Raw genomic sequence first — 14,248 nt, forward strand, 5'->3', positions numbered from 1 at the left:
CCCTGATTAACAGAAATGAAATGCTGGAGTCCTGAATTGTCATTGGAGGAAAATCATCTCCTCATAGAGGAGACAGTGATGAAACACTGAGGCATCTGGCTTGAGGGCAATATTATGAGTGGCTGCAATGGGCCAATAACTACATGGCACGGTGCTTGGCTCCCAAATGTTACACCTTCGCTGTGGGTGTGGTATGCTTAGTATGGGTGTGTGAATACTCCCGAACAATGAACAAGTTTAACCAGTGCATTACCAGCCTTGACAGCTAGTGCATTTTCAATGGTAAGGAAAAATCCACCCCTTCATTTTGAGAATGTCTGGAGGGGCCACATAGGTTGAGTTGGCAAAATAAACGCAATAAAAACAAAGAGGTTTGCTTCTAGACAGACCAAAGTGGTCCTACAATTAAATTATACAAATACCATGGGAGAAATACAAGAAACTCAGTGTTAAATGAAATAAAAAAAAAAGCTGGACCAGTTATTGAACCTTTTCAACATTTCTCAGAACCGACATCCTGGGATTCAGGGATACCATTTGTCAAAGCTGTCTACAGCAGCTTTACAGGTGTACCGAGTGATTTTTTTTACATTATACATATAGGGAATCTGCAGGCTTTTTTTTTTTTTTTACCAAAAGCAGTGACTCAACAATTACTTATTTAAAAACATCATTCTATCACTTCTAAAAACTCACTGGAAACAACTTCCCCATCTTATATTTCCGAAAGCTCTGGGAGAACATTGGTGTTATACGCTCGAGCAATCAGTGTCGAGGCACATTCTCTTCTCAAGCCAAAAAAAAGGAACTGACAAAGCAATATTATTTTCCACTGTGATATATGAGCTCTTCAACAGATGTCTTTGTTGGATCTTCGCTCTTTCTTTGCTGGCTTACTCATCTCTGTTGTGCAAAGTGTGCCAGTGAGCTATTAATTAAGTTATGTCTTACCAAAGTAAGTTAGCCACCAGGCTTGGAAGTCGCAAAGAGATCCCTCTGGATGGGACTCACCCTTTAGAAGGAAGGAAGAAGAGCACATTTTAACAGACTCCAAAAAAGCCACTGTGTGCATTTAGTGAAACAGACAAGAGAAACTCACCATGACATATGCTACGCTGTCGAAAAACGCGGCTACAGTCAGGCTGAGAATCATCTTCTGTACAGCGAAAATGAAAGACATGAAAACGGATTCTGTAACAAAACATCCCGAGTTAAAGTGCCAATGCATTTATATTCACTCAGAGAGAAGGGCAAATTATAGATCAAATGATCACTGATGTGGCTGACAGCTTGGCATACGACGTCCCTGGTGACAACTCTGTGAAAATATCACAGAGGAGAGTGTCTCCTTAATTCCTTCTATACAAACTGAACTCAATAGGTTTTTTTATGAAATAAATCAATAATCTGTGTGCTGGAGAATTTTAAGAGGGTATTTGCTATGCATGCCAGCTGTCAGTCTTAACCTGACTATGTCTACAGAGGTGGTTACAACTGTGGCTGTGTTAGATACAGACAGGGATACATGCAAAGACACACATATACAACCTTCTACGAATTTGTCAGCAATGACCCTGCCAAGGCCACAGAGGAAGAGCAAGGGGGAGGGATGGGGCAGAATAAAGAGTGCAGCAAGCACTAAAGACTATTGACTGACAGATAACCTTTGTGAAGAGATGGAGGCAAGGAGAGGGTTTATGTGGTGTAAGAGGAGGAGGAGGAGGAGGAGGAGGAGGTGAAGCCACTGCATGCAGCCTGGTCCAGAGGTAACAGGATCCATCAGAGCCCCACGTTAAGCTGTCATTTACGTCCGATTAGGAGGTTAACGCTTAGCACTGATAAACCTGACAGACCTGCTGCACTGGCTTCAACAACAAAAACCGGCTTCAGAGTCAACAAGCCCCACACTCAACCCAACAACACAAACAAAAAAATAACGTATTGTAAGGTTTAGGAAAATAAAATTTTAGGAAAGAAGAAGAAAAAAATAGAATTACATGAGACAAATAAAAAAGAAAAAATATTACATGGAAGAAAATTAACATCTACCTAATATTTTTGAGTGTATATTCAAACCTTCAGTTTAATGCAAACCCCTTCATTTGGAGAGGGGAAAAAGCTCAGGACAGCAGTCATTATCACAGGGCGACCACCAGTCACTTAACTCCACAACTGATCAACCTGTGTATTTAAATTTGGTTCAATTATGTCATCATTTACCATGGCTAACGGAACATATTTCTGGTGGCGACGAAGCAAACAGAAATGAAAAACAAGAGGAAAAACATACTGTACGTTGTAGTGTACAAATTTACCTGAGCCAAAGAGTGATATCTGCGGAGCACCCAGATCACAAACAGCATGAAAAAACTGAGGGGAGAGGAGAGAGACAACAATCAGACGTTTCTTGCTATTTGCAGGGGCAACAACTTGAGCAGGTCAGGGCGTTTACTGCTACTGTCCTGTCTTACTTCACATAAATACATCATACCAACTCCAACACTAATCCCTGCAGACTCTCTTGTATACTTTACTCTTCTGCTAACTCCGGATATTCTTTAATTTGTAGTTAGATCACTGACCATAAATACAATGTCTGTTTAGACTGAGACTAATGAAACCTGTATATTGGCCCTGCAAACCTGCAAAAGATCTGCTTGGGAACATGTGAAGGACCGAATCCCTGCCTAAATGTAAACAGCATGGAATAAATATTGAGGCTAGTGTTTAAAGGTGCAGTTTATCAAATGTCCACTAGATGCCAAATCCAAAATCACAACTGACTTTTGAAACAAATAGGAAAACCCCCAAACACTTCTTTAAAATTATAAATAAACCTTTTCCAGTTGACCACTAAATTCCCAACATCATAATTTCCCTTGTTGTAAGTCTTTTTTTTAATTTTTTTTATTAGTGTTCAATTAAACTGATAAGTCATTCTACAGTCTACAGTTCCGAGCCTGGATTAGAGAAACAAATCATTTAGTTTTATTTGAAAACAACATTTTAGATGTAAATCTTAAGCACTAATGCTGTAGTTACAGCTACCACTTTTATAAACAGTATAGACTCCAAATACTTAGACAAAGATACAAGGTGTGGCCAACACAACAGCACCACAAACCACAGACTAAAATTATCACAGAGTTGAATCAACACATCCTAGACACAGCCTGAACAACAGCTGAGTATCATAAGGTTGACATCACAGGGTTATTGTAAAGGGCCACATTAGTTTGGACAGATTAATATTAGAGCTAAGTCTTCCACCACCCACCATGGCACACACTAACATGTATTACAACGGTGTAAAGAGAAGTTACATGTGACTAATGATGACACACATTTTCTGACAGTTATACTCAGATATCATACCCAATTGTAGATAGAAGTTAGTCAAATATATGTCAGTATATGCCTTTATCATACTTTGCTGTGATGTGAAACAAAAGTCAAGGGTCCAAGACAAAGTGTAATGTGAGAAAGAAATATTTACCATCCTGCTAAGGAGAAGGTTCCTGTGGCTCGTTTTACTGTTAAAATCACCACCTGTAAACCACAAACAACGCATTTCCATGAATAATAAAAACAACATATCAAGGTTGACTTGTGTTGTTCACAATTGCTGTGTAATGCTTTTGTCTTCAGGACTGTACTGTCATCATTATAATCGTGAGCTTAGAAATTACTGGGTTGACAAGACTGCCATTTGTTCAAACGCATCTTTTGTATGTTTGTGTGCATGCGTGCAAGTATGTGTGCAGTTAAAGGAAACGTAGTAAAACAGAATTTGCATACACTTAAGGCAACCCGAGCATCAGAAACATAAATGTTTGCAGTGTAGTGACACCTTAGACATCTAAGGTGTTTATGAATGTCACCTCCACATGTATTTGACCCATTTTTAACACATGATAAAACACAGAGTGCTGTTAAATGACAGTTGAGTGGAATGAAATACAGATAAGCAGATGTGTTAACAGGGCTAGAACCTGACACTCAACATATTTTGTGGAAAGCTGCATCCAACCTGAAACGGATCTGAAAGCGGCTCAGAGAGAAATGAGGCGGTAAAAGAATGAAGGAATGACAAGAATGAGACGTGTCAGAGTCAGTCCGTAGGTTTCATAAAAAATAAAGTAGCTCACAGAAGTCTTGCATGTAAAATAGATTAAGTCATGTCCACACTATCAGCTGTGCAACATTACTGCTGTGGCCTTTCACACACGTTATAGACTTCAGAAGAGTCACAGCAAAGAACAACCTTTGATTAGTCTGATAAGCTTCCAATCAAAAACGCTGCTATGTCATTTGCTGCCCCATATAGACAACAGGGAGACCTACTGCCAAAAAAATTCAGGAAACATGACAATTGTCATGTTTGACAAAATGTATAAAAATGAACTTCAAATTCTATATTCTACTTTGCTTTTGCAGTAATGTAAGATTTCTGACTGCACTGCCAAGACAGTAAAGATCTGATTTACTAAGAGGTATATTCTACAGACATTTTCCCTGTGAGGCCTTTTACCAGTTTATTACTGTTTTAATTAAATTTGAATGATTGCTCCCAACATGTAACTGCAGGGGTGTTAAAAGGCTCAAACTCTTTGCACTTCATTATAAAATTGTTTCATAAATAGGGCATGATTTTTGGAATGGGGTTTTCTCCTCAGGTCACACAAACATCTGTATCACAGTTATCTTGGGCAACATATTCAGTATTACCATGAGTTGCCTTTTGATTCTGATCCAATAGGATGAGCAAAGAGCTTGTCAAGACAGACTTATACCATAGTATTAATTAAAGATAATATAAATTTGACTTGTCTGGTCTTTAAAATCTGAAATGTTTTGCATTTCTGCTGGCCTAACACAAAAAGTATGTAAATGATTGATTCATTAATTCAGAATGTACCTGATTTTTTTTCTGTTGCTCTGTTCTCTAAAGTAAAAAGGCAAATGTAATGGAAAAGCCATAGAAATTTTGCAAACCATCCACAACACATAATTCATCAAGGCCCATTCATTAAGTGATATTTAGCAGTATTGAAGCAGCCCAATCTAAAATTCCTAATAACACCAGAAAACCTAGTTAACATTCAAATTGCAGATAAATTGGTCTTGGAAAGTTAAGTCCAGATTTATGAACATGAATCATGAATCACATGAATGTGATGAGTGTCGTTCAAGTGACAAAGAATATGGGATGTTATGTCAGTCATGTCAGCAGCAAACCAGGTTTAGATGCATTAACTTCCTTCTTAAAGACTTAAAAAGCATGACTATCCATTAGTATTTTGTCCAAAATCCTAAAGTGCATCGGAGGATATAGAAAATGGGTGAACGTCTGAATATTTTGTCCTTGGTCTTTACTAAGGGTGTGATGTGAAATTCAAACTGGGATAGCTGACTGGGTCAGTGTGGGCTATCTGCATCTAGGTTAGTCAGACAGTGTGCAGTACACTGATCAATTATGAGCAATTGCTTGTCATACAGGAGAGATCTGGGCTCTAGGCAAAACAACATTACTGCAGCATTCTTCCTCTGATATAGCTGAGCCAAGAGAACAGCCAAGAGCAGCTTTGGAGCCTAAAGCTGCTGGCATGCAAAGATATACCTACTCACATTAACATGTCCGCTGCACCAGAGACAGTACTGATTCTGTTTTTAATCTGCCCAGCAGATCTTTCCTAACTAGGTCATTTTAAAGGAGGGAAGGATTGAAAGGTTTCTCAATCATCTCTTACACATCCACTAGGTATGGACTCAACCACCTATGAATTAAGTGCAATCTAGTTCAAAATTAAGTTTGTGAAACTTTTCAGTCAACACCAGTTGGTGTTATTGCAAGCGAAAGCACTACACTGTCCAAGTCTTTAGTTGGTTTGGACAAAATAAGAGGAACCATTTCCAGTACAGTGCAATCAAATATAACAATACAAACCATCACATCTGGCAGATGCTTCTGTCCAAAATGACTTTGTATTCTATCTAAGCTAGATGTTGTCAAAATATGTCATCGCTCCCAAAGCAAGAACAAGCAACAACAACAAAAGTGACCAGTGCTACGGTACAAGTGCTTAGAGGTTCATTAGCTTTCATTTTCACCACTGATGTTATATTGTACAATTGTAACTGTTATTATCTTCATCTGTATTTTCATAGTCCCTCCCTCACATCATCTGAATTGGATAAACAGGTTCACTCTCATGATTTTAAGATAAAAAAACTCTGACTCTATATTCATAACAAACAGACTCTTCCCACGTCTGAGGCTTAAACCTGAAATAACATTGTTTAATATGAAAGAATAAAAACTTTGTATAAATAACAATAGCGAAAAGATGTGAAGCTGTGGATGAATGCGTGTGTGGTTTAACTACTTCTGGCTAACATGCTGTTATCAGGCTAAATTAATCCTGTTAATTCTCATCCAGCTAATTTGGTTCTTTGAACACAGTTTGAGGATCTGTTTGCTAATCATGGATAAAGGCAAAATAAGCAGAGTTGAAGCCATGACAAGCAATTATATTATTGGCTGAGTGCTGATCATGTGACTGCAGGTACATGGGGTAGGTGTGTTAGAAACCCTTCTAGAATGTACTGAGGAAGTAGATTCATAGCCGTATGTCTTGTTTTTTTTTTGTCATTTGTTATGTATTGTACTGCCCAATGTTTACCTTGTTTCCACACTTTGAACAATGTTAAACAAAAAATATTACCAGTGAATGTGTTCAGGCTACAAGTGATGTTGGTGCATGAATGAAACCTCGCTAAAATCTATTAAAAGCAGCTTTACTTTCAGAAACAATCTCCAGCAAAGTGAGTTCTGCAGTTAATCATTTAATAGGTTTTAGTATTAACAAATGACAAATTTCCATTTTAATGTCAAATTTAATGCCACATGCTCTGGCTCCATTGGTCTTTAAATTGTTAGACCCTTTTAGTTGAGTTTATGTCTTTTTGCTCACGGTGTGTGAGTTGGTTCTTTCTTAATGTACAAACCTTTATTTCCTTTATAAGTTTCTTGTATAGTTGTTTTTTAATCTAGACCTAGATGGTTTAAAAAGCAGTGGAATCGATTATTTTTTTCTTTTATAAATCGGATAAATGTTTACAATTCGCAACACCGTCCTTGTTATTGTTGTCCAGATTTGACAAGTCTAAGTATAAGTCTAAGTATATTTTTGATCTAGACCTGGGTGGATGTGGTCTAGATAGGGAAAAGCAGTGCATTTGACTTTTTTTTCTGATTTCATTAATAAAATAGTTCGCAGATCTGAAAGTGGGTTTCAAACAGTGTTATGGGTTTAATCAAGATATCTAACACCTTTTTGGAACAACAGGTGGATCAATTAGACGGAAAATTGCTCGCTCAATATTAAAGTTTTCGTTAGCTGTTAGTTAACTGCAGCGTCGTCAAAAATATAACGTATATAATAATAAATAAGCCAATTACTGCAGCTAGTTAGCATGCTAGTTGCCTGACTGTTCAGTTGTACCGTTACAGTTCAGCCCCGGGCACTGCAACTGTCAGGCCTCCAAGCATCGCCAGATTAATCGGTCAATCAACAAACAGTAAGATAAAGTCAGTAATTACCAGTGCCACCAAAGCCCTGAAGTGAGCTAACAGTGGCCAGTAAAGCTGACTGGCTAATTAGCCATAAAGCTAAAAATGAGGACACCGTAACGTTGGTTACTTACGCATCGATAGTCTTCTGAATGTGTATTAAAAAATACGCAGCGTGAGTCGTTACTCATTGATTTTGTATTTTGACTGTCCATTTCGACTCACTTTGATTTTGGGATAATTTCGCTTCAATTTGTTTTTGTTTTGCTGTAGCTTTTCTTGTACTTCCTGTTTCTCTACCGTGCGCACATAGAGACAAAAAGCACCGCCGCCCGCTTGACTCGAAGTGTCGCGGAAATAACAGAGGTTTGTGAAGAATTGAATTGTAGCCTATATTAAAACTTTCCTTTATAACTTTACTCTCAGTGCATCTCTGCTATACTTCACTTCACTTCACAAAAACGAATAAACTTTTCACAGTGTATGAAAAATCCCCAAATCCACAAGTTGTGTGAGATATATACAGTATAGAGCCTGTATAGCTGCTCAAAAAAAGTTGCAAAAATCCCTGTGTTTACAACTTAATGAATATCTTATAAATGGAAACACTGTAGGCTGACAAAACGCCTTGTGACAGCTCAAGGCAGCAGCACTGTTTGGGTTAGTAAAACCCATAGCAAAAGGAGTTTAGAAATAGCTTCTGGCATTCACCTCAAGGTTAATGATAATATCATCTCAGTGGATGTTTTTAGAAACCAGCAACCTCATTTACAGTCAAATGCAGTAAGGCATGTAACCTTTGTCCTGAATGTGGACAGCAGCGTGGCTGCCTGTAAACGGTCTGAATCAGGGAAATGAAAGAAAGATGTTTGAGGAGTATTGCTCCCTTTTAAATACATTTTCTTCTTCTGGATTTCAGACGTACTTTGTAAGACCACATAGTCTAAAAAATGAAAGATGATAAATTCAGTTAATTTTTGAAGATTATTGGGCATGTTGAGAATTAACAAAAAGATGTCAAAATGGATCCTATATTTTCAAGATATGGCAACTAATTGAAGAAATCTTACAAAATTTACTCTACAGGCCAAATGCACGGTAAATGTTAATGATATTCGGGTCGATCTATATCAACAATTGTTAAGTGGCCACTATGGCAAATATAGGCTACTGAGATTAATATGTTAAGGTGGCTTTCTTTTTCCTCTGCTATCATCTTTCCATGGAAATATGCACAATTTATGTAATTCATAAGACACTTTTGCATGTTTTTCTCATTGTGTGTTTCATTTTTAATTATATATTTTATCTGTGTGTGTGTGAGAGAGAGAAAGAGAAAGAGAGAGAGAGAGAGAGAGAGAGAGAGGAGGGGGGGAATAAATGAAAGTGGCAAGTGGGTGTGTTGCACTCTATTGACCTATTGTGACACTGAAACTCCAGCTGCACCCATTTCCCTCATTGGCCTTTGAGGCTGTCACTGTCAGTTACTCAGGCAACAGTGAAATCTTTTATTTCTTTTTTCCACTTGGTAAGATATTACATAAAACAACACAAATGCGCATGTGTGCACGCAACAAAAGCAGTCTCTATTTGCCCTCTACTTACAATATACTGTATATAAATGTAAAAATAAAAAGCAGACTAAGCTGATTCCAGCGCATACTAGAAATTGTCATACGTATCCACAGACCACAGCATATATGTTTAATTACTTACTTTACTTTAAAGCTGCTGCACGGTAGTTACTTGACAAAATTAGATAGTCAGAAATAAAAGCAAAAAAAAAAAGTTTTGGATGCATTCAAAGTGGCCTTATATGGTCCTCATTTACCTTAGTTCAAGGTGTTGCCACTTGAAGTTTAGCTGACAGACAACATTCCTCAACCTGCAGATAATTTAAAATACACCTCTCCATTCTAACACATTTAACTGCTTCACACCATGTAAAGGACGGTGTTTTTGAGCTGTCTTATTTCAAATACCAGCATCATTGGCTAATTGCAAATACATTTATCCACAAGATCAACAGATGATTCTTTTGCTGTTTTTGCCCTCTGGAGTGCTGCCTTTGTGACTGTGTTTTTAGGAAACACAATGCTACAAAAGTTGTCTCTCTTTGTAAACAGGGTGCCATTCGGACACAAATAATCTGAAAAAAAAAAATCAAAGTATCCCATTCTGAAACTAGATGTCTGGAGGTGAAATGAAACAAAAGTCTTGAACAGCATCCAGTTGACAAGAAGAGAGCAACAGCTGTGAATGACTCTGCAAGTGTTTACATGGTGCTTCTGCATGGCAATCATTACATCACCTGTTTTCAAAGCTGAGGGGATGGATGCCAAAACACTCCCAAGAAGAGACACAGTGTTTCTGTCCTGATGTTTTTATGTTTTGTCTGACATTTTGTCAGTTTGTTCTGTGTAACCTGGTCCTTTCCAAATCTCAAATTGCTGCTCATATCTCTGATTATGTCAGCAATAGATGTGATATGAAAAGACTGCTCACTCCATCATTAAACCTCCCTACTCCTGAAGAAAGAATATATCAGACACCTAAATACACTTAAAGGTGTATAAAGCCTGCTTTTTGTCTAAGATAGATAAAGAATGTTTTTTTGTCAAATCTGCTGAATGTAAGACATTTCCTTTAGTTACCCTGCATGCATGGAGAATAAAGACAAGCAGAAACCTATGACTTCAACACATTTTTGTTCCACTGTATAGGCCTAATTCAATTTTTGTGCTGTTTGGTATAACCGCATTCATGAAAAAAGTCATACACAACAAATTGATTCTGTTTATATAAAACTTTATTTTAGAAACAAATATTATCAATACAAAATGGTGCATATAAAAGCACTTGCTTATTTTGACAGATGGACATCTCCAGTAATACCTCAGTAATAGCAAATAAATGACAATAGCAACAATGTATCTCATGGAAACCATCATTATTCTCTATGCAGAAGAATTATCAGTTGATTCCAGTTCATTGACCATGTAGGACATTAGGAGATCACAGGCAGCTGCAGTAAGCATATGCCTCCTTCCATGCAAAGCACAATTTAAAGACACAGACACATCGGATTGGAAGGAGCACTAGTCATACACAGACAAATACATCTGAACACACTAACATCATTAGCATCACAGAGAGGACGCCAAATCTTTTGTCAGTATCCAAGATGTCAGTATTCAAACGACAGGTCCTGTAGTTCATACAGTCCACTTCTTCTCCAACTTTGAAATAACATTTGGCTCTCAAACATACATAGTGTGAGGTAATAAATTATACTTTAAATAAAGGTTTAAATATGTTTCATCTGTGTATCACGGGAACTGAATGCATGGTGCGTACAACACTCTGGAGTGCAAAACGTATGAGTTTGGTGTTAAGTACACAAATGCTTTCCTCAAGATCAACACATCTACAGTCATTACCACAGAGTAGACCAACACCATGTAGGCCTGTATAGACAGAAATAAGCTGCCTTTTTCTCTACCATTCAAATGTGTTTGTTCATATATGTCATCAGTAGTCACAGCAGCAGCAAAGAGAAGTCAGTTTAGCCAGTCCAGTAAAAAATAAAACAATAATCTGAGCTTTCAGTTTCTGTGGGCTGCGCCTTTACTGGCCCCATCCTCCGATCCCAATCTCCTGTTTGTAGCGCTGGGTGAGACAGTTGGCCTGCTGTGTCAGCTTGGACAGCACCCCTTGCAGCCCGGTCAGGTGGTACTGGAACTGCTTCTGCAAATCCTCGTCCTCCTCTTCCTCTTCCTCGGACGATGAGGATGATGCGGAGGAGGAGATGGACGCGGATGAGTTCATGCGGGTGATCTTCATGCTCTCCTTGCGCCTCTCATCGGCCGCGGCGCAGCGGACCCCCCACTCGATGTCCCCGCGGATGGACTTGAGCAGCTGGTAGTAGCTGTACATGTCTCCCTCGTCCATGTCCGATTTCAGGGAGCTCAACTCCCTGTCCTCATCCAGCGGGACGTCCCGCAGCAGGCTGGGCACCATGATGGTCTGGTCCATGTTGTTCACGGCGCCGATAAAGCGGTTCATGGCATTGAAGAGGGAGTTTTTCTGGGTCGGGGTTTCTGGCAGCTGCATCATCATCTTTGCGAGAGGTTTTTTTTTTTGTTGTTGTTGTTGTTCTTCAACAGCAGAAATGAAAGTGGAGATCCGAGTTTCTTGTCTTGTTTACTCTCCTCCGTGAGTGTCCTGCTTTAATTCTGGGCTGATCGGCTTAAGGAAGCGGCTGCTTGTCTAATGCTGCGTCGGGGATTGGCTGTCTTGTAAATCAGGCGAGGTGCGCCGGCAGTTGGTTAGGCACGGTTCTTGAGTTTTCCCCTCGATGAGTGTTTGTGTCCTTCTCGTTGTTTCTAATTTGCGGGATGACTGCTGCGTCTTATTTATAGATGCGTGTGGTTTCGAGCTAAAGGCGGTCCCACGACCTGTTTGTCAGGTTCTCCCACTGCAGATGCAACCGGACCCACATGACCTGAAGTAGCACCCAGCTGAGCAGGGAGGTTTGGCACATTTTCAGTGCGAGGAGTGGCTTCAAATTGACAGTTAGGGTATACTCATCTACACCGAATGCAGACCCCCCTGTAGACCTAAAGAAAAACTACAGGGACCAGTCTCTCCTATCCATTTCAAGCTGAACATCCCCAGTGCTTTACCGCGCGTAATTACGCACCACAGCTGCCAGTACCCCACTAAACACTTATCTCCAATATCACTTAACGTACTATGTGTGCTGTCCTGTAAATCAGTTGTTTTCCGGTGAGAGAGATGACTAACATTGCATCACCATATCCCACATTCTGTTCCCATGAGCCAGGCAGAGAGACACGTAGGGCGAGGCCTGACGGAGCAGACCCGCTGTCATGAATATTCATTAAACAAGCCATCGGCCCACTGCTCGGGCTTCCAGCAAGGCCAATCAGATGGCCGTATGCGTTCCCGAGGCGGGACAAGTCGATGGTGGACCAATGAGGAGGCCGCTGTGGTCCCGAAATCAGGCGCAACACGTGGTCGAGTCCTCATGCTTTTCAATGATCATTGATTGAATTAATAGGTTAGACTGACTTTCAGTTCGCCCCCTGCGCTTCAAGAAGTATTTTGGTGAAAGTTGCCTAACACGTCATGTGAAAACACTACATGACCTGTTTTGAGAATCTTCCTGGGGAAAACTTCAGAAGTTAAAAAAAACTTAAAGTAGCCATTCAAAAGTAAAAGCATTAGTTCTGCAGAACAATGGCCCCTGACAATTAAGCACCATAACTGATTATTAGAGACTAATAGACATATCCATCAATGCTTACATAGTATTTTACTGGTGTAGCTGTTTGAGGTGGAGCTAGTTTTAACTACTTCAAATACAGTTATAGTAGGTATTTTAGTCCAGTGGGTCCCAACCTGGTTGCCATGAGATAAATCTGATGGGTTGTGAGATGATTAGTGGTTTGGGAAAGTAGAAAAAAAACAAAAACAAATCTCTGCCACACAAATGGATTCATCCTCTGGACTATTCTCAATATGGGCCTTAGAGATTTTAACCTATTTGTGGCTCAGGTTTTATCAGTTTGGCAGCATCTAGAAGTAGCTCCACATCCTCCCAGATCCATATTCTTCATGTATGTTAACAATCTATCCTTAAAATTGTCATCCAGATCTTTCTACATTGTAATTTTTCTATGTTGGTCTATTCTGTACACACAACATCTGCATGTCTGCTCTCCTGAAGGAAATCCCCCCTATTTTGCTGTTCCTGAGATTTTCCTCCTCATTTTTCCCTGTTAAAGCATTTTTTTTATGGGGATATCTGAAATGTGAGAAAACTGCTATTTTGAACAATGTGCCAAAAGAGTTGGGAACTACAAGTCAAATCCTTCATGATGAATTGTATTTTGTAATCTTATCATATTTCTTATGCACAATTCAAATCTGAAAAATAATACATCTGTCATCAGTGGGGTAAAAAGCACAATATTTACCTCTGAAGTGTCATGGAGGAGAAGTAGCTTATAAAGTAACATAAAATGGAAATAAAGTACAAGTACCGCAAAACTGCATTTAAGTACAGTAATTCAATAAATGTACTACATTATTATACTTTCTCTGGTCACCCCTTAAATGTGTTTTGTGTTGCTCCCATGAAAAATATACCAGGAGATCCATTGATATTCAGCACATATAAGAGTAAAAATGGAAAACATTGTATCAATAATTCAAGATGTCCTAAATTAGTTGTGAAATAGTGAAGTATCTCGTGCCACATTGTTGCAATTTCCCAATTATGAGATAAAATGGGGAATGGAAATGTCATAAAAGTACAAGTCCACTCTTTACTGAGTGCCACATACACACTAGCAGTCTCTACAGAAATACTGCTGGCCTGGTTATTTCCCCTTGGGGTAACTAGTCAAAGCCAGCTGCAGTACTGAAAAGATTACACTTAAAACCAAACTGTTGCACCAGCCAGTTTCCAGCAGTGATGGTGGATAGCTGATTTCCCCTGCACCTTCTAACTACAGCTGCTGGTAAACATGGGGGCACCCACACAGCCCCTGCATCAGAAATAGCCTAACATTACTACTAAATGGTGGAAGTGCTAAGTTTGAAATCTGAGCTTTGGTAAACACTTCTGGTCAGACTGAATCTATACAA

The 14,248-nt window shown here is 39.1% G+C and overlaps 2 protein-coding genes across 6 annotated transcripts in view; both read right to left on the minus strand.

Annotated features, from left to right (window-relative positions):
• Window positions 1-7,891, minus strand: part of LOC139621792 (cyclic AMP receptor-like protein A) — a 49,413-nt gene extending 41,522 nt beyond the window's left edge. Inside the window, exons 1-5 of one of the 5 annotated variants that reach the window (XM_071478681.1) lie at window positions 7,708-7,890; window positions 3,497-3,549; window positions 2,316-2,370; window positions 1,100-1,156; window positions 952-1,012 (exon numbers count right to left, since the gene is read on the minus strand). In XM_071478681.1, the coding sequence (XP_071334782.1) occupies window positions 952-1,012; window positions 1,100-1,156; window positions 2,316-2,370; window positions 3,497-3,549; window positions 7,708-7,788 (307 nt within the window). In that variant the 5' untranslated portion in view covers window positions 7,789-7,890. Of the gene's footprint in view, window positions 1-951; window positions 1,013-1,099; window positions 1,157-2,076; window positions 2,182-2,315; window positions 2,371-3,496; window positions 3,550-7,707 lie in introns of those variants that run through there. The other 4 variants (XM_071478651.1, XM_071478673.1, XM_071478659.1 and 1 more) reach the window with 4 other exon arrangements.
• Window positions 7,892-10,364: 2,473 nt separating this feature from the next.
• On the minus strand, window positions 10,365-12,425 carry LOC139621819 (mid1-interacting protein 1-B-like). Its single transcript, XM_071478692.1, has one exon. It carries the CDS (start codon window positions 11,690-11,692, stop codon window positions 11,201-11,203), a length of 492 nt encoding a protein of 163 aa, XP_071334793.1. The 5' UTR covers window positions 11,693-12,425; the 3' UTR covers window positions 10,365-11,200.
• Window positions 12,426-14,248: the final 1,823 nt, after the last annotated feature.

This window comes from Trachinotus anak, unplaced genomic scaffold (assembly GCF_046630095.1).
Source record: "Trachinotus anak isolate AG129_WGS33_773 ecotype Australia unplaced genomic scaffold, CSIRO_AGI_Tana_v1 ptg000001l, whole genome shotgun sequence".
Classification (NCBI taxonomy): domain Eukaryota; kingdom Metazoa; phylum Chordata; class Actinopteri; order Carangiformes; family Carangidae; genus Trachinotus; species Trachinotus anak.